This window comes from Globicephala melas, chromosome 3 (genome assembly GCF_963455315.2).
Source record: "Globicephala melas chromosome 3, mGloMel1.2, whole genome shotgun sequence".
Classification (NCBI taxonomy): Eukaryota; Metazoa; Chordata; class Mammalia; order Artiodactyla; family Delphinidae; genus Globicephala; species Globicephala melas.
In genome coordinates this window covers 92000813-92021535 of record NC_083316.1, presented here as the reverse complement: position 1 = coordinate 92021535, position 20723 = coordinate 92000813, and the positions used below count along the sequence as shown (strand labels likewise).

Below are 20723 nucleotides of genomic sequence, written 5' to 3'. Positions count from 1 at the left end.
ACAGCTCATGCATTTTCTCTTTCTTCTGAAAGCTTCAGTGCATAGCCTGGAAGGGCCATAATTCAGCCTAAGTATAGTCTAGGTCTGTGCTATCCAGTACGGCAGCCACTAGCCACACATGGCTGCTTAAGTTTAAATTAATGAAAATTAATAATATTAGATTTTTAGTTTCTAGGTCACACTAGCCACATTTCAAACACCCCATAGCCACAGACATAGAATACTTCCATCACTACAGAAAGTTCTATTGTACTGTGCTGTTCTGGAGCCGTGAGGGTGATGATGTACTCACACTTGCCTACTTACTTCACTTCTGAGAGAACGGATCGCTCTCCATCTGAACACTGGGACCTGCGATACTGGCGGTAACTTCGAGGTGAATGAGAATGCCGGATGCGGACTGGGTCACCTTGAGTCCTAAACAAGACATCAAAAACCGTGGAGACAAACACAGCAGAAGTCAGAACAGGATAATTTGGAGGTTTTCCTTAATATTGAAACTGCAAAGCAATAATAACTTTGAGAGTTTTAAAAAGAACTTGATTCCTCTAAGCTTGGAAAGCCTAAGTGGCTTCAATCTCACAAGTTAACAAAAGAAAACTGCCTCCATCATACATGAAAATAAAACTTTATAGTACAGTTGACCCTTGATCAATACTGGGTTAGGGATACCAACCCTGAGCGAAGTCGAAAATCCCCATATAGTCTGCCCTCCATGACTGAATCCCTCCATGGATTCAGCCAGCCAGGATCCTTATTTAGTGTAAAAAATCCCAGTATAAGTGGACCACCTACAAACAGGCAGTTAATAAGAGAGAGAGTGATTGCAGTACGGAATGAATAATTAGCTTTAATACCCTCTTTTCTACTTCTTCCTCTATAGTTATTTTTAATTTTAGTTAAAATGTAAAGACAAAGCACTGAATGGAACACCACTGAAGAGTAAGAATGGATTACTCATTTACAAATATTAATAAAACTTTTTAAAAAAGATTTTCAAAGACATACTCTATTTTAGTGTATGGAATCTCTTTTAATTGTTCTTCTGACAGTCCAGATGGATCCACAAGTTCCTTTCTAGAAGGGAATGAGCATAAGAATTAACGTTTTGATACTGGTATAAATACTAACACCTTTCACAATTGGCAGGTGAGTTTCCCCCTTTCTAATCTTGTTGCAAAACACGGTGTTAATAAAACTAATAGAGTATAAGCCAGGAACGAAGATTTTAAAACTAGGATGTATTTCAGGAAGAAAATGGGAGGAAAACCTTTTCTAGAGCTCTTCTACCTTCTTCCAGCTTTTCTGTATCCAGAATGTAGATGACTCTGCAGCCACCTCCATTTCCCTACAAAAGATCTGCTTCTCTCCCCTGTAGCAGGTGTCTTTTTTTCTTACAAATTTCTTTTCCTTGATATTTATTTATACAATATTGGCCTGTCTGAGGTTCATTTACAGGCGAGGCTAACTGGCCTCAGGAGAGGAGATGTCAGGGCTGCCTGCAGAGGTCTGCTGGTGTGGTAAGGCACCACCACTGAGTGCCAGGCTCCACAGAATGACGGCAGTGAAGGCCACCTGACGGGCTTCAGCCCGAGGCTGCCTCTTGGTGTCAGTGGTCTTCCTTGTAAATGCCTTCAAACCACATGGGTTTTAAAAACAGTACTCACTGAATATGCTTCCATAACTCTTCTTTTGCTTGAATATCGGGACTTCTCCTATAAATAGTAAAAACAACACTCATCTCTGCAAATATGCTTCATCTAACAATCTAATCTCTAACTTTAGAAGAGCTACAACATTAACAGTTTCCAGACTGTGAAGTTCTTATTTGCCCGCTGACACCAGACAAGGAAAGACTGGACAGGGAGGGCTAATGTGGGATGGTTAGTACAAAGATACCAGACAATTTATCTGCTAGCCCACTAAAAAAAAAAAATCACATAAAAATCAGCCATAACCAGGGCTTCATTTAATGAAAGAGCTTAGAACTACAGGGGCAAATCTACACACCCTCCAGTGGTGGTTTTACAATGAAGAATGATTTGAGGCTTCTGTTTCTGGTCCTGCTAATTACTTCTAAGAAAAGGCAAAAGAATTCATCCTGATTCTATTAATATGAACGAGTCCCAACGTGATCTGTGATTACGTTGCAGCCCCGCAAGGGCAAAGAAAATGGTGGGACAGCCAGATTGGCAGACTGTGCGCCACTGACCCACTGTCCTTTCTTGTTGCGTCTGACGTTGCATTTCCGGGCCACGGCGTGGGCCCACAAAGCTGGAACCTATCTGTGGCCTGTGCTGCCACCCCCCACATGCCCTTCTCCATCCTATATACAGAGCCCACAGATCTCTTCTGCTCCAAGAACTACTTGAATGGAAACCGTACCACTACTTTTAATTTCCTAGAATGAGAAATTCAAAGCCAGCATTCAGGTGTTCACACTCCCCATAATAGCAATGAGAACTGGAAATCTATGATCACAGCAACTGTTGCCACAGAATGATTTTTTTTTCCTAGTGAGAAAATAAGCTTTCATCAGTCCTTTCAAGAGAACCAAGGTCTAATAAAGGCCCCAAGAAAAGACCCAAACCCTAACAATTAAAATGCCTGGAGCTAAACAAAGCCACTGATATTCTGTCCTGTGGAATTTTACATTCATAATCTGTATCAGCATTTCTGGGCTCAATATTACTTTCAGCGTATGATATTATCATTGCTTTCGTTTTTCTCAGTTAATAAGGGCATTACTGAAGCATTCTGGTAGGGCTTTCTGAGCTCACAGAATACAATAAGTTACTTTCTAGCAATTGAATTGACTAAGTGGTTTTTCCTTTGTGGAGAAAAAAAAAAATCTGTAAAGACCTTTTAATCAACTCAAAAGGAGTCAAACACAGAAGATAAGGGGAAGGAGGACTTCCCTGGTGGCGCAGTGGTTAAGAATCCACCTGCCAATGCAGGGGACACGGGTTCGAGCCCCAGTCCGGGAAGATCCCACATGCTGCAGAGCAACTAAGCCCGTGCGCCACAACTACTAAGCCTGTGCTCTAGAGCCCGCGAGCCACAACCACTGAAGCCCGCGCGCCACAACTACTGAAGCCTGTGCACCAAGAGTCCGTGCTCCGCAACGAGAAGCCACTGCAATGAGAAGCCCGCGCACCACAACAAAGTGTAACCCCCACTCGCTGCAACCAGAGAAAGCCACGCGCAGCAACGAAGACCCAACACAGCCAAATATAAATTAATTAATTTAAAAAAAAATTTTTTTTTTAAAGAAGGTAAGGGGGAGGAGATGAAGCCTTGGTCTCAGACATATAAAAAATGGTATTGTTAAAGGTAGAGTTCGTTATAAAGAATAAAATTGTATGCTTAAAAAACTTAAATGCTTCTTTGGAAGGATTTCCTATATGGGATCTGCCTTTCCTACATTTGGCTGGTCTGATTCACTAGACAATAGACAATACATTCAATGATACTTCCAGAGAAGGTGCTAATATTAAAAGCACTAAGCTATTATTCTGTTCCCAGAGAGAGATGGTTCCATTGTAATTATACATCCGCATCTGATTCTTACAGGAAGTCACCCAATAATCCATAGTATTATATAATATCTAGGTTAGGAAGCTACTCTGCTGGGAATCATTCTTATTTCAGGAAGGTGCAGTAGTGAGGCTATCTTCAAGTTAGAGCAGGGTGTCTCAACCTCAGCACTGCTGACATTTTGGGTCAGATAATTCTTAGTTGCCGAGGGCTGTCCTGTGCACTGTAGGATGATTAGTAGCACCCACAGCCTTGACCCCTAGATGTAGTAACATCTTCCCAGTGGGACGACCAAAAATGATGCTGGACATTGCCAAATGTCCCCTGGGGGGGAAAACTGCCCCAGATTTGAAACCACTGGTCAAAGGTATGATGAGGCAGTAAAACAGCTAAGGTTTCATGAAGGAACAAAGGGGCCAAGTTATTGTAAAGATCCAGTATGTGGCTACTGAATAGTGTTGGAGAGAATGACACTGAGGCAGGAACTAAATCTTAAAAGAATGAAGGAATAATCTGATGGCATGAGACTCAAAGCTAAGTGCTTTGAGGGAGGAGGGGAGGAGAATGAGAAAAAGCAATGAGGGGCAAGGAGGACACGCCCCCCAAGGCCACCACACCAGGCCTAGTGGTGGTGAAAGATGATGAATATGAGCAACATACAAAAAACTGATAACAATAGATATTTCTGAGTGTTGGAATTGCAAGTAATTTTTTATTTTCTTATTTATACTTCCCTATCGTGTCTGACTTTTTTTTTTTTTTTTTTTTTTTGCGGTATGCGGGCCTCTCACTGCTGTGGCCTCTCCCGTTGCGGAGCACAGGCTCCGGACATGCAGGCCCAGCAGCCATGGCTTACGGGCCCAGCCACTCCGCGGCATGTGGGATCCTCCCGGACCCGTGTCCCCTGCATCGGCAGGCGGACTCTCAACCACTGCACCACCAGGGAAGCTCTGATGTTCTTCTTTTAGCCAAGAGAATTTCTTACGTTAATTATCAGAAAAGAAAAAAAAAGGTATTTTCGTGTTTTAAAAAGCTACTATGGGGGGGGAGGGATAAATTAAGAGTTTGAGATTAACATATACATACTACTATATGTAAAAAAGATAAACAAGGACCTACTGTACAGCACAGGAAACTATATTCAACATCTTGTAATAACCTATAAGGGAAAAGAATCTGAAAAAGCATATGTACAACTGAATCACTTTGCTGTACACCTGAAACTAACACAACATTGTAAATCAACTATACGTCAATTTTTTTTAAAAAGTTATTAATGCTGCAATTCCACAAGAAATGCCTTTCATTCCCATCTCAGAAAAATTAGCAGAAATGTTACCTTTAAAGAAGATCAGTCCTTCTAGCCATAAATATTGGTCTTAAAAAATTCAGGAATTTAGTCTATATGTTTAAATTCTACAGCAACATAATAGTCATATATTTAACCAAACTGAGTTCTGAAATGCCAGCAGTTTCAAACAGCTTTAAGACAAGGAAAAGTCCCAAGGCTATTAAAAAAAAAAAAAAAAAAACGCTAATCTCCAACTGCTAGACTACCTGTGATTTAATAAATGTAAACACAGGCTACATGCTAATGAGAACTATATCATTTTTATGCTGACAACTGCACAAATTTCATCAGTAATTTAGGATGATTTCATTAGGTGCAGCTCAACATCATTTTGTGGATTCAGGAAGCTGTGGAATTTTAACAGCCATTTTTCTTAATTAAAAGGCTTAATTATGTAGGTGTTTTACTTGAACTCTCCAAATAAATTCCTAAGGAAATAAAACCATGAGCTGTCCATAGGTACAATGTATATATAAAATATACATGCAGTCCAGTATTAGTCCAATATCTTTCAAAAGTATCCCTCATACACACCTTATACCAATAACTCAAATTAATATTCACCTTTCAGAGAAATTTCTTTGATGAGACATCATTTAGAAATAATTTTTCTTCTTCCTTATAGTCTTCTTCTGCATCCTCCAAATACTCTAATTATATTACCTAGAAAATATTACACTATAATATATGGCATATATTATATATATATAGTGTATATATAATATATGGCATATATTATATATAGTGTATATATAATATATGCCATATATTATATAGTACAGTATATAACATATGCTATATATTATAGTATAGTAGATAATATACTACATTTTGTGTATTATACTGAAAATAAAATAATAAGTATGACAGCATTTGACTTATTATTTTTGTGATCTTATACTGACCACTGCCATAGAAGGAAATTTAGAGCTGAAAATGTGTTACTAAGAAAACTAAGTTTACAAAACATCTTTATTTAAAGAATTCAAAGCACTTAACATATATCTCAGAATAGATATGATTAGATGTCTTAATCTTCCCCTCCTTCCCTCTCCCCCTCTCAGAATTAAAGAAAGATTAGAAAGCCAATTAGATTAGAAAGTCACAGAGCACAGAAACCTAGCTGCTGAATATCGCTCAGGAGTCACTTCCAGGGACTTCACGCTAAATCTTTATCTAAGGCCCAGACTTCTGTTCTGTGTTTAACTGGGAACATCCTTCTACCCTGACCACCTCATCTTCCACAGTAGCATTTTTCAATACAAGTAGTAAGATATTATTACCACCAGGGGGAGCCTGAGCCTTCATGCACAGCTTGAACCTATGAGAACTTAACTGTTTCAGCTTTGATGCCTCCTCCAAATATCCCAGTGAGTAAAAATTCATCTATGTAGAAAAGAAGTTTCATCTAAGTTTCCTAATGATAAGAAAACGTTAATGGCAATGCAACTGAAAAATAAACTGGATAAAACCGTACTTCTCACATTTTTCTAGATGATATCCAATCATATTTCAGTTTAATGTGTTTTAGGAGAGAAGATTTTGTATTTTATACTACTGTATGTCTCTGGCATTTAATAATAAACACAAGTTTCTAGTTTATCACTGGAGATTTAAAAAACAATGAGTGAATCATGTATGAATGATGTATCATAACATTCATCCTCAGTGGATACCTCTACATGGGCAATTTACAGACACTAGTAGGAATTCAAGAATATGGAAGTAACTGAGATATGTGGTTTACTATATATCTGAAATGCTACATATACTCATAAATATATCTGAAGAACAATTTTAATTACTTTCTTCAGATGGTGCTCTAACCATGTTTTAACTTAAAAAAAAAAAAAAAAAACCTGTAGTGATTCCTAAATTCTCAAATTCTAATTTTCGTGTGAGTTGGGCCCCACCCGACTCTCTTCACTTCTCAGCTCTTCCTCATTTCAAGGGAAAAAAAATCAAGTACCTTGTTTATACAGATAAACTGAGACCTGGAGAACTTACTAATTACAGTAACTGCAATTAAGTATTTACGCTGTCACTTGACATATGTGATCTGACTTAATAATGTTCAGCAAAATCTCATGAGGATGGTATCATTTGTGTTGTAGACACGACACTAGAAGTTTGTGGAGATTAGGTAATAAGCTAACACTAGGAGATGCAGAAGGCAGACAGAGGTCTGGTCTGACGATAGCACCCAGCAGATATTTTCTTAATTGTCAACAAACCTCGGGTTTTTAATGTCATAGCTCAAATAAAAGGCAGAGCCCAGTTTGTCCTAAATAAAGTAATCCATCATCTTGTAGAATTTGAACACTTTTATCCAGTTGCCTACCTGACATTTCCATTTGATCACCCACTTGGTTTTTCAAACCTAATGGAACAGAAATCTTGTCACTTCCCACACATCCCCAGACCACCTCACTCCATCTCATGGATGGAGTGGGTAAAAAGGCATGTCTATCCACTTAATCCATCAATTCAAAATTCATCCACAGTATCTCTCACACTATGAACCTGTTGGCTCTCCTTCCAAAATGTGTGTTCATCCACTTCTCTTCAATTCCACCACCACCTTGCACCTGGACCACCAAAATATTTTTAAATTGCTCTTCCTGCTTCCTTGTCTTTCTCAATCTGCTTTTTACTCAGCAGCCAGAGCAACTTCTGAATGAACTACTCTTAAAACAGATTTTTTTGTTAACTGCACTTTGGCCATATCAGCTATATAGTTAAGCAATCAAGTTCAGTTACAACGTCATCCCACAAACATTTACTAAGTCTTTTCATGGTTTGCTTTAAAACTAAATTCCAGAAAGGTACACATCAAACTCTTAATGGTGTTCTCTCATACAACTGCATTGTTCTGAAATAACCCTCTGTCTGATCTGATATTTTTATCATGAAGGTAAGATTTAAAAGAAAGTTTAAATAAGATTTTAAATTCAAAGTATCATTAGGCTCTTTTCTGATTTCAGTTGATCCGATAGAAGCAATATGCAATTCAAAGATATTACTCTACCTCAAAAGAATATTCTTTTTTATTTGTTTGTTTGTTGTGCAGTACGCGGGCCTCTTGCTGCTATGGCCACTCCCGTTGTGGAGCACAGGCTCCATACGCGCAGGCCCAGCGGCCATGGCTCACGGGCCCAGCCGCTCCGCAGCATGTGGGATCTTCCCAGACCGGGGCACGAACCCGTGTCCCCTGCATCGGCAGGCGGACTCTCAACCACTGCGCCACCAGGGAAGCCCCAAAAGAATATTCTTGAACTTCCACTTCTGGTCCAATGGAGTAACTGGTATCAGACAAACCCTCCCTTCCCATCCTCAAAAACTATAAAACAAAATATACAAAGCAGCTGTTTGTCAGACATTGGGCAACAGATACCATAAGCCTGTGATCTTTGAGAGAAGGGAAACACAAGGTTAACCCCCCCCCGCCACCAACTTGCTCAAGTTTTCTGCCTGGAGGCACTTTCCCAATGTGGTACAAGGAGGTGAAACTCAAGAAGCAACAGATTCACAGGGCTGAGGAGGTAGAAATCAAAATTTGAGGCTAAAATTTACAGTGCAGGATAAAAGAAAAAAGTGGGACTCGAGAAGTCTGCATGGGGTTTTCCTTAAGAGGTTGGCTGAGAACATTAACTACATTTAATCTATACATAAGCTGGGTGGCACTCTGAGGCCTAACAAAAAACAGCCACTGCAAGGCTGAGAGCTGTGTGAAATGGTAGCAGACAAGGCTCTGTTGCAGTCACAGTGGAGAAGCCACATGCTGAGCACTCTGTGCATTCAACTAAGACTCCAGAAAGGCCAGGCCTTAAGAATAAGGACCAAGACTAAAGTAAAGAACATACCCTAGGCTAAGGACAAAATCTAGAAAGTCCCATCCTATCAAAGCATGAAAAATAAGATCAAGAGGATCCAACAGTAATTCAGTTGCCTTCCAGAACAAAATTTGATACTCTTTAAAGGAAGACAACATAATCCAGACCTCCTACAACATATCCTCTAAAATTTCCAGCATGCAATAAAAAATTATTATACATGCAGAGAGGCAGAAAAATATAGTCATAATCTAGGAAAGAAAAAAAAATGTAAGTAGTCAATAGAAATAGATTTTGAAAGACCCAGATATGGGAATTTACCAAGGGCTTTAAAACATCTTTTTTTGTGGGGGGAGTGGGGGCACTGTGAGGCTTGTGGGATTTTAGTTCCCTGACCAGGGATCAAACCCAGGCCCTCGGCAGTGAGAGCTCAGAGTCCTAACCACTGGACTGCCAGGGAATCCCCCCTAAAACATCTTGTATAAATATATACAACAACTTAAAGGAAAATAGGAACATAATCAGTGAATAGATGGGAAATCTCAGCAGAGAAATGGAAAGTATAAAAATAACAAAACTGAAATTCTAAAACAGGGAAGTACAAAGTTCACTGAATGAGTTTAATAGCAGACTGGACTATGAGGGTAGGAGGAAGGGTTGATGAAGTTGAAAACAGGTTAATAGAAATTACCATGATTGAAAAAAGGGAGAAAAATTTGAAACATGAACAGAACCTCAGTTGCTTATGGGACAATATCAAATGGTCTAACATACATACAACTGGATACCCAAAAGGAAAAAGAGAATGAGTCAGAAAAAAGAATTAGAAAAATAATGGCCAAAAATTTCCCCAATTTGGTGAAAAATACCAAATTACAGAAGAAGATGATAGATACAGTTGACCCTTGAACAACACGGGTTCGAACTGCTCGGCTCCACTTATACACGGATTTTTTTCAATAGTAAATACTACAGTACCTATACAGTCCAAAGGTGGTTGAATCCATGGATGTGGAATTGTGGATAAAGGGGAACTACGTATACCAAGGGCCAACTATAAGTTATACATGAATTTTCGAGGGCATGGGAGGGCTGGTGCCCCTAACCCCTGTGTTGTTCAAGGTTCAACTGTATAAAGAAAACCACACTTAGCCACACCATAATCAAAGATCTACAAAGCTAATGATAAAGAAAAAAAGTCATAAAAGTAGCTAGTGAAAAAAAGAAAAATTCCATACAGTGTTTACAGAATGAAGGCTAACTTACCACAAATGACAGAGATCAGAAGACAACAGACAATCTCTTTAAGGTGTGAAAGGAAAAACCATCAACCCCAAATTTGATAGATAGTGAAAGTATCTGTCACAAATAAGAGTAGAATAAAAACATTTTCATATAAAATAAAACAGACAATTTATCAACTACAGACCTGTATTACAAAAAATGCTAAAGGAAGGAAAATGGAACGTTGGATCTAGAGAAAGGAACAGAACAGACAGGTAACAGTAAATTGGGTAACTATTCATTTTCTATTGCCACTGTAACAAACTGCCATAAATTTAGTGGCTTAAAACAATACAAATAGGGCTTCCCTGGTGGCGCAGTGGCTGGGAGTCCGCCTGCCGATGCAGGGGACACGGGTTCGTGCCCCGGTCCGGGAAGATCCCACATGCCGCGGAGCGGCTGGGCCTGTGAGCCATGGCCGCTGAGCCTGTGCGTCTGGAGCCTGTGCTCCGCAATGGGAGAGGCCACAACAGTGAGAGGCCTGTGTACTGCAAAAAAAAAAAAAAAAAAAAAAAAAAAAACAATACAAATGTATTATCTTACAATTCTGTAGGTCAGATCTGACACTGGTCTCCCTGGACTAAAATCAAGATGTTGACAGGGCTGCACTCCTTCCAGGGGGCTTTAGGAGAACATCCATTTCCTTGCCTCTTCCAGCTTTCAGAGGCTGCCCACATTCTTGGTTGATGACCCCTTCCTTCCTCCATCTTCAAATCCAGCAACAGCAGGTTAAGCTGTTCTCAAATTGAATTACTCTGACTTCCTCTTCTGTCCCTTTTTCCACTTTTAAGAACCCTTGTTGTTACTTGGGTCCACTTGGATAATTCAGGATAATCTCCTTGGCAGAAGGTCAACTGATTAACAAACTTAATTCCATCTGCAACCTTAATTCCCCTTCACCATCTAACATAAAATATTCACAAGTTATGGAGATCAAGACATCGACATATCTAGGGGACATTTTCTGCCTACCACATTAACTATAAAATTTTGTTCCTCTTTTCCTGATTTCTTTTAAAAACAATGTACTGTTGAAGCAAAGATGGTAACATTGAAATGTGGGGCTACTAACATGCAAAAATCAAATATAGGACAATAGCACAAGAACAAAGAGGGGATGATTGGAACTATATTTTTCTAAGATTTCTAAGTTTTAATAAAATTTTATATTAATCCTAAACAGACTGTGATAAATTAGGAACCATACTGTAAGTCATAAAGAAACCACTAAATAAAATAATAATAAAAAGTAGTATAGGTAAGATGTCAATATAAAAAGTAAAATAGAATACCAAAAAATATTCAGTTAACGCAAAATACAATAGAAAAGGAGGAACAAACTAACAAAAAATAGATTCAGTAAACAGGAAGAAAGAGTAAGATGGCAGACTTAAACCCCAAAATATTAATAATTACATGACCCATAAGTATCCTAAACATTCAATTTAAAAGTTAGAGATGGTCAGACTAGATTAAAAAAAAAAAAAAAAAGATCAGGGCTTCCCTGGTGGCACAGTAGTTGAGAGTCCACCTGCCGATGCAGGGCACACGGGTTCGTGCCCCGGTCCGGGAAGATCCCACATGCCGCGGAGCAGCTGGGCCCGTAAGCCATGGCTGCTGAGCCTGCGTGTCCGGAGCCTGTGCTCCACAACGGGAGAGGCCACAACAGTGAGAGGCCCGCGTACCGTTAAAAAAAAAAAAAAAAAAAAAAAAAGATCAAATACTGCTGTCTACAAGAGATCAAGAGATGAGCTTAAAGTAAAGCATTAAAACATATATACCATGCATCTTCCAAAATGAAAATAAATAAGGAAACACAAGCTTTAAATGATACATTAAAACATATATACCATGCAAAAAGTGAGCATGAAAAAGGTGTAACGGTTATATAAATACATACACACACACACACACACACACACACACACGAGTATGTGGGTATAATGGACATAGAGAAAAGAGTATTATTATAAAGAGGATATTTCATAATGATAAAAAGAAAGAGAACAAGCCAAGGATGTCTGCTTTCTTAACACTTCGACTCAACATTGTAATTCAACACTATTCTGGAAAATCTAGCCGGTACATTTAGGAAAGAAATAGAAGTAAAAGGCAAAAGATTAGTAATAAAGGAAAGCTGTCTCCGTTCACAGACAAAATGATTGCAAAGGTAGAAAATCCTAAGAAAAAAAAATTTTTAAAGGCTTCCAAGGCTAAAAAGTCAATTTAACAAGGTTACAGGATGGCAAGATAAAATATCAATATTAAAAAAATAATTTGTTTCTATATACTAACAAACAATTTGAAAATAATATTTTACAAAATGTAGTTCAATACCATTGAAAATATTAAATATTTAGGATTAAATTTAACAAAATAAATGCAATAACTATACTGGAAACCTAGAAGCATTGCTGAAAGAAGTTAAAGACTTAAATACATGGATGAGTAGGACACTAATTTTCTCAAAATTGATCAATAGATACTCAACATAATGCTAATCTAAAGTCTACAGGATTTTTTCTTTTTTGTGTGCAAAAACTAACAAGCTGATTAAAAAATTTACATAGAACTGCAAAGGATCTAAAATAGCTAAAACAACCTTGACAAAAAGGACAAAGTTGGACAATTTACACTGCATGATTCAAATCTTACTGTAAAGCTACAGTAACTGAGACAACATGGTGGCTTAAGACTAGGCAACAAATCAATGAAACAAAATTGGCCCATATCTAAGCAGTCTATTGATTTTCAACAAAGGCTCTAAGGCATTTCAATGAAGACAGTCTTTTCAACAAATGGTACTGGAAAAACACCTGGGAAAAAAAAAACTTCTCAACATCTACCTCTACCTCATACAATGAACAATTAACTCTAAATGGATCACAGATCTAAATATAAAAGCAAAGTCTACATAGTTGCTACAGGAAGATATAAGAATATCTTTGTGATATTCTTTGGGGTAGGCAAATATTCCCCAAAAAAGCCTTAACTATAAATGAAAAAAAAAGATATACTGGTCTTCATCAAAATTTAATGTCTGCTCACCAAAAGACAATGTTAAGAACATGAAAAAGCAAACCACAGCCGAGAATTCTTTTTCAGATATGTATATTCACAATACACATAATCTGAAAAAGAACTTATATCCAGAACATATAAAAAGCCCTACAAATAAATAATAGAAAACAACAATTAAAAATGGGCAAAACTTGGACACTTTTCAAATGAACATATATGGATAACCAATAAGCACAGGAAAATGTGGTTAACTCTGTCAGTCATCAGCAGGGTACTACTACTTCAAGCCAACTAGACGAGCTAAAATTAACAAGACAGACAAAACCAAATATTGGCAAGCATAGAGCAGAACTGAATCTCATACATTGCTAGTGGGAGTATAAAATGATACAGCCTCTCTGGAAATCATTTGAGTAGCTTCTTATAAAATTAAATGTGGTTAGACATATCCTCGAACCGAGCAATTCCACTCAGGTATTTACCCCAAGGCAAAAGATAACATACTCCACAGGTACACTTGTGTGGAGTATCTTGAGCTTTTTCACAACACAGCAAAAACTGCAAACAATCCAAACATCCATCAAGAGGAGAATGGATAAACAAACTGTGGTATAATCGTACAATGGACTAAGCCACATTTTAAGAGAGCATATATTGTATAATTACATTTATGTGACATTCAGTAAGAGAAAAAATCTAATCTATGGTGATAGAAATCAGAACAGTGGCTGCCTATGGGGGATGGGGACTGAACAGAAGGAGTAGGAGGGAACTTTTTAAATTCTGTATCTTGATTGGCATGATGGATACACTATGTATACACTTGTCAAAATTTATAGACTTCTACCCATAAGGTGAGAGCAATTTCACTAGATGTAAATTTCACCTCAAATTACCTCAATTGTGAAAAAGTTTATTCCATAAGGTGTTAAATGAATCTCAGATCACTCAATTAAAAATGATTAAATCCATAGTCCCATCTACAATATTTGCCCCATAATGTAACTGAATTATAGTAACTGTAATACTCAACAACTTTGGATTATTCTCTTTATCAGTTTTATCTATAAATGATTATTCACTATTTACTATTGTCCCCAGAAATGTATTTCAGCTTCTTCAAAGTTTATATATAGGATTTTTCTTAATTTCATTTTACTTTTCCCTTTATTTAATAAATGAAATTTATTATTGGCATTTAGTTGAATTTAGAGTGCTTTAGAAATAATCAGAAAAACTGAATGCTGTTTTTAAGATTTAATACCAAGTTACCAAAACTTGTGTATAATAAGTCTCTCATAGAAAAAGATTCCACATGGAAGGGTAAAAGCATAGTTGCAAAAGATATGCCCAGGACCACGCTGGGATCGTATCTTGGGGTTCTGTGCCTTTTGGTTAAACTGTCCACAATTACGGCTTGATTCTTCCTGTTCTAAACCTCTCTTTTTTTAATGGAATTAGGGAGAGGTGGTATGCAAGACAAAGGAAACTTTTATTAACTTCTGCTTTAAATTGAACAGTTTAATTAGTCCAGACAAAAACAAATGGAGTAAAGAATAAATCTATAGGGTGTACAGTGCTTAGTGACTACCTGCAAATTTTCTGTTAGAGAAGAAATAGACATCATTCGTTATGATGTACCACTGATAAAAACACACACACATTATGGGTTAACTTCTCATTTGAAAGCAAGTCCCTAAGACTGAGCAGAGTCCCCTAGGGTTATGGGGTGTTCCCTCTGGAGCCTGCTCCTGTCCTCTGTTAAACTGAACTGGCACCCTTCTGCCCAGCTCCCTCAGAGCTCCCCACCTACCTCTAGAGACTGCCTCCCATCCACTCCCAGGCATCCTCCCACCGCCCTGCTGAGACACCATCCCTCCTTCCACAAGTAGGCAACACCAGACATCTAACCACCCAGGATCATAAAGGGATAGGTAGTTAGGTACAGCTCACTTTAAAAAGGTATGCTTTGGGGCCGCTCTCGCCTTTTGAGTTGGACCACATTCTGTCTATGGAAGGTGTATCTCCCAGGGCCTCTCACCTTCTAAGGTGGCCCACACTCTGACTATGGAGTGTGAATCTCCCTAACCAAAGCTGCTTTCCCACTTAGTTCTCAGGGCAGAGCCCCCTTGCCTGACCGCTTGTGCATACTGTATTAGTAAATCTACTTCTTGCACATCAAAAAAAAAAGGTATGCTTTGGGACAAGAGGTGGGTGTGGACAGTCTAAATCTGGATGGTGCAAGCATTTTTGTTTAAGTATAAACTTTATCAGTGCAAAAGAAAATTAATTTGGGGAACTGGCAACCTCATCATCATGGGGTTATTATGCTCACACATGGCACTGCCTAGCAACAGAAGGAGCAGGCCAATCTCAACACGGGTGTAATGAATCACTCACTGACTACTGCTCACAAATGGTGATTTGATGGGAAGTTATTCACATCTGGTTTAATCTGGCACAAGACTTAAGAGGATTCTGCAGACTCAAATTGAGATAAGCAGCAGGTATTTCACCAACTGCCAGGCTCCAGAACAAAGGAGACTATTCCTACTTATTCAGTTGAATATATACCTTTGTTTAAAAACAAAACAAGACATGATTTTGAGATCCTTGTTTTTTATGACATTTTGCTTTGGCTGTGCTCCAACTTCTACTGCTTCAGATACAGTTGATGAGCATAACAAATGTAAGAAGGTATCTATGACAAATAAACAGTGGGATAATCATGGTTGAACTAAATCACTTTAGAAGACCTCAGAGAGACAGCCCAATGTGCCCTAGACTCTGCATGCTAGCAAAAGCTCGGAGTTTTTGAATCAAGGCATAAAGAGAGAGCACATACGAGCGAGATCTGTGTCTGGATCGTCTGTTGTTGGGGTCCGCCTGGTTTTTTTCCTTTTGTCTCCTTAGTACAGCTTCCCACTGAGGCGCCGAATCAACCATATCATTCTCCTGCCGTATTCTGAAAGAAACACCATTCATCTAAAATTAACATCCACATATGTGGTGCTTTATCAGTTCATCCTAAACATGTTTTTAAAAGTTATTTCGCAATATTACCATAATCACTCAAAGCTAGGAATGTATTAACCTTATCAATATATCCTTAAGTAGATAAGTATATAATATTTATATATAAATACGTAAACATATATTGGTTATTTTCAGACTTCATCCCCGGCTTAAAATTTCCTAGTAAAAAGACGTGTGTCAAAAACAAAACTCATTTAAAACATATTTAGGGGCTCCCCTGGTGGCACAGTGGTTAAGAATCTGCCTGCCAATGCAGGGGACACGGGTTCGAGCCCTGGTCCGGGAAGATCCCACATGCCACGGAGCAACTAAACCCGTGTGCCACAGCTACCGAGCCTGCGCTCTAGAGCCCGCGAGCCACAACTACTGAGCGCACGTGCCGCAACTACTGAAGCCCGCGCGCCTAGAGCCTGTGCTCCGCAACAAGAGAAGCCATCACAATGAGAAGCCCGCACACAGCAATGAAGAGTAGCCCCCACTCGCCACAACTAGAGAAAGCCCACGCGCAGTAATGAAGACCCAAGGCAGCCAAAAATAAATAAATAAATTTAAAAATCAAACATATTTAGGTTTCGACTAAAGAAACAGTGGTGTCTGCTACACAATCTTAAATCATGAATCATTTTATACAAATATACTAAGTAAAACAGCAATGAATAGTTTTCCTTTGAAATGCTCTTAAAAATTCACAAATTGTCCAAGTTTTCATGCACAATAAGTGCCAGATACAATTTCCATTTTTTTAAGACAAGAAGCTACAAATAAAAAAAGTTAAATGTGGTGCATAATGCCTCAGCAACCGAGTAGGCACAGAACATTCTGGTTATGCTGCTCGCATGTTTAAGTGGGAATGAGGGCTGGGCACTCAGCACTCAGCGTGGCCAGGGGCCCTGCAGGGAATGTAAAATGAGGGAAAGGGAAACTGCGGGGAGGGGGTACTGGGGGGCACAGGCACTTGCCATGTAAGAGCACGGGACAATGTTACTTAATCCTCTCAGTTTTTAAAAGATAATCCACAAATCTGGATTTTTTAAAAACAAACTCTTCTATTTTTTAAGTAATGGTAACCAATTACGAATGCGAAATACTGTATTGACCTGGCAAAACCCATCCATGGACCACACAGCCTGCAGAAGTTTCGGACTTTTGATGCATCAAGTCTTTCTAAAAAGAAGGGTGAGGTGTTACAGGGGAGAGAGGGAACCAAGTACTTAATTAAAGCAAGTGCTTAATTAATGTGTAAATAATGTCTGGAATGCACTGCAGTGATGCTGTGAAGCCATGAGTATTTCTTGCAAAAATCAAACACCTGTTATTTGAATCTTTGACTTTGAATTTATGTACGTTCTTGAGGAAGCTGCTCCAGGGTGTTTCTTTCACACTGCTGCTCCCGGGGCGTGGGAGAGCAGCATGGAATTGCACGGTAATCATCCCAGTACTGTGACTGCATGAGCATAACTGCTTCGAAACAGAAATGAAAAGAATAGACAAGTCTGGAGTCATTTCTCTCACTGAACAGATGTCTTTCCGCTGCCCTGTTACAGCACTTAGTACAGACTGTGGGGTGGATTCCGCTGCCCTGTTACAGCACTTAGTACAGACTGTGGGGTGGATATCTGGATCTGCTTATAATGCAAACCAGTAGAAGAGTGACATATATTCATCTCACTTATACTTAAACAGAGACAATGGAAAGCAAATTCCAGTTTTAAAAAAAAAGTAGCTTATGGGCTTCCCTGGTGGCACAGTCATTGGGGGTCCGCCTGCCGATGTGGGGGACGCGGGTTCGTGCCCCGTTCCGGGAGGATCCCGCATGCCGTGGAGCGGCTGGTCCCGTGAGCCATGGTCGTTGAGCCTGCGCTCCGCAACAGGAGAGGCCACAACAGTGAGAGGGCTGCGTACCGCATAAAAAAAAAAAAAAAAAAAGTAGCTTATGAGGAAGAAGCTATTTAAATCTCTCTAGATTAAAGAGGAATTGTGTTAAGTAAAAAATTATCTGTAACACATTTCAAGTCTTTGAACTGTATATATTTCCTCACTAAAGCTTTCATTCCTAATAGGCTATTATTTGAATATTAACAGGATACAGTCATGGTATTTTTCACAGATTCAAGAACATAGTTCCCTCTTCTAATGACATGTGCAGAGGAAATGAAAACTGAACATATGAATCTGAATATTAGAAACAGCTGAAGGAAAGTATGAGAAGGTATACGACGAGGTCATAATTAATCACTCTTTGAAGCAAACACTCTCACTTGCAAATTCCATGTGCGCATACACACACACGTGTATGTATATGTATTTTCATAGCCAGAACCTACACCTCTGAGCCATTCCATGTATCACGTGACAGCCAGGGAGTGACCCACCAGACCTGCGGGGCGGGGGGGAACTGTCCTGGACTCTCCCAGGACTGAGGGATCCAAAAGCTAGGAAGAGACAGTGGGAAGGCGTCAGGCTGGCGAGGAGCTGTCTTCCCTCCCACAGGAACCCACACCTTGCATTGCCCGGGGTAGACATAACACCAGGTCCTGGCAACTCCTAAGCCTGGAGTCTTTTAGACTACAGCTTCCGTTCTGAGCTAAATCGCTGCACAGCTCGTGGACAGGACAAAATTCCACTAATTTTTTTTTTTAAATCGGTAAATCAGCATCCTTAAATATTTTTGAGAGGTCAAGCCTGCCAGCAAGGGTGAAATCTGACTGAGGCAAACATACGTTTCCTAGAGAAACATTCCTTAGACAGTTCAAAGGAAGCACAAGCAGTATATGCTCATTCTTCTATTGTGGAATTTAGCTGGCTACTTTCATACTGAGGCTTTATTCTGATAACAAAAATTAAAACTCCTGAGACAAGAGCACACATATTTCTTGTACCTTACTAGTAACAAGAACTAAATCAGAAAGAATTTCAGACGACGGCATGCACCTTTAACTTTTATTTTCCTAATCAAAAAGTCGAAAGTGAGGGCAGTGAAACCATGTCAGTTAATATCCTTGGGACCCACATGTTCCAAAGACAGTTGCCCTCTACTGGGGATACTCTTTCATAAATATTCTAACAAGGTACATTAAAAATGTAAGGCTCATTGGAGAGTCACAACAGAAGCACATTCTCCTGAGTAACGGGTGGTGTGGCTGCCTTAGTCTGTAATGAAGTTTGAAATTACACCCTTACAAAAGGCCTCTGGTTAATGGTACCTCATTACAAGAATGAAAGTGTCATTTCTTCCATCCCTGAACTGCTCCAGAAAATACAGATGCTACATGGAAAGGAAAAATCCTAGCCCTAAAGGCAAGGATATTATAACACTGAGTCCTTATGAGGCAGGAGTTAACTATTTTGTTTATGCATGAGTAACTAAAGAAATCTTTAAATGTAAAAGACATATCCTATCATGATTCTACCTTGTAAGTCTCATTTCTCCTTAGGTGTAGCACACACAGTGTTGGATTTTGCTCCTTTCCTGCTACATTTTAATTTTAATGTGGGGATTTACATTATGAAGAATAAAAACACTGTAAGCATTATATCAATATAGTACCTTTTAAAAAGTCAAAACGTCTTATATGACAGTCAGTCATGAAAGTCTTAAGTGGGGAAAGGAGTCCGTTGAAATTTTCACTGGGGATGTATTCATTTTCAAATGTTATATTTAAAGCTGAACCTCAAAAAATGCTGTTTCTTTCCTGTATCCATTAAGGCAATAACTCTACGTGCATCACATTTTGTCTATTTCCTCATGTACAACCAAGGAGAGTTAGCAACTAGGCTAAGAAGCCTTACCGTAAGGTTTTTGCTTTTTAATCAAGGTATGAGGGAGAGCGTCACTCTAGAATAGAGCATTCTCCAGTAACATTTCAGAATAAGAGAATTCTGATACATTTCCTCCATGTCTCACCAAACTTCAACACCCTAATTTTTCAGGCTATCCGTGCAATTTAGATTTTCACTGCATTTGTCACTTAAAGTTTGCAAAAGGTTTGGAAGACAAAACGTCATATAATCGTTTGATAACAATAATGAAGATAATGACTGTTCCTAGTCTCTTCTTTCCTATCTTCCCAATTACAGTTCTGCCTCTTCTGCAAAATTCTTCACAGTACCAAATGAATTCCTATACAAATCCCTGCGGGTTTTACTTCATCCTCTAGCTTTATCCAGGCAGTTTTGTTCTTAATAGGACCTTCCTTTATACCAGTTCTTAATTCATTTCTCATTCACTGAGATAAAGACCATGTGTAATACTGAACTTGAGAAATCTTACAGAGCAAGTGTATAATGACGCTTCCATTTCTCATTTACTGAGATAAAGACCATGTGTAATACTGAACTTGAGAAATCTTACAGAGCAAGTGTATAATGACGCTTCCAGGCGATAAGAGCAATACCCATCGCTCCTGAGTTCAGCCTCGTTCCAGCTCTGTCATTATCTGACTCAGAGACCCTGGGCAAAACGCTTAACCTTCTTTGGTAGGTTTGTTTCTTCATCTACTGAATTACTGTAAAGATCCTTTCCAGCTTTAAAATTATGGTTCTCTATTCGTGCTTTAATTTATAAGCCATTCAGACACGGTAAAAAAAAAACAAAACTCTCCACTCTTCAGCAATAGCACAACTTCCCAGACAATTGCTTCATACAACCACTCCATCGCTAA

At 38.9% G+C, this 20723-nt stretch overlaps 1 protein-coding gene across 5 annotated transcripts in view; it reads right to left on the bottom strand.

Annotated features, from left to right (window-relative positions):
* EPB41L4A (erythrocyte membrane protein band 4.1 like 4A) overlaps window positions 1-20723 on the bottom strand; it is a 255882-nt gene that overhangs the window by 5750 nt on the left and 229409 nt on the right. For 3 of the 5 annotated variants that reach the window (XM_060296120.2, XM_030869874.2, XM_060296121.2), the window contains 4 exons: window positions 15872-15991; window positions 1668-1715; window positions 1009-1077; window positions 307-417 (listed from right to left, as the gene is read on the bottom strand). In XM_060296120.2, the coding sequence (XP_060152103.1) occupies window positions 307-417; window positions 1009-1077; window positions 1668-1715; window positions 15872-15991 (348 nt within the window). Of the gene's footprint in view, window positions 1-306; window positions 418-1008; window positions 1078-1667; window positions 1716-9987; window positions 10494-15871; window positions 15992-17183; window positions 17957-20723 lie in introns of those variants that run through there. The other 2 variants (XR_009563443.1, XM_060296122.1) reach the window with 2 other exon arrangements.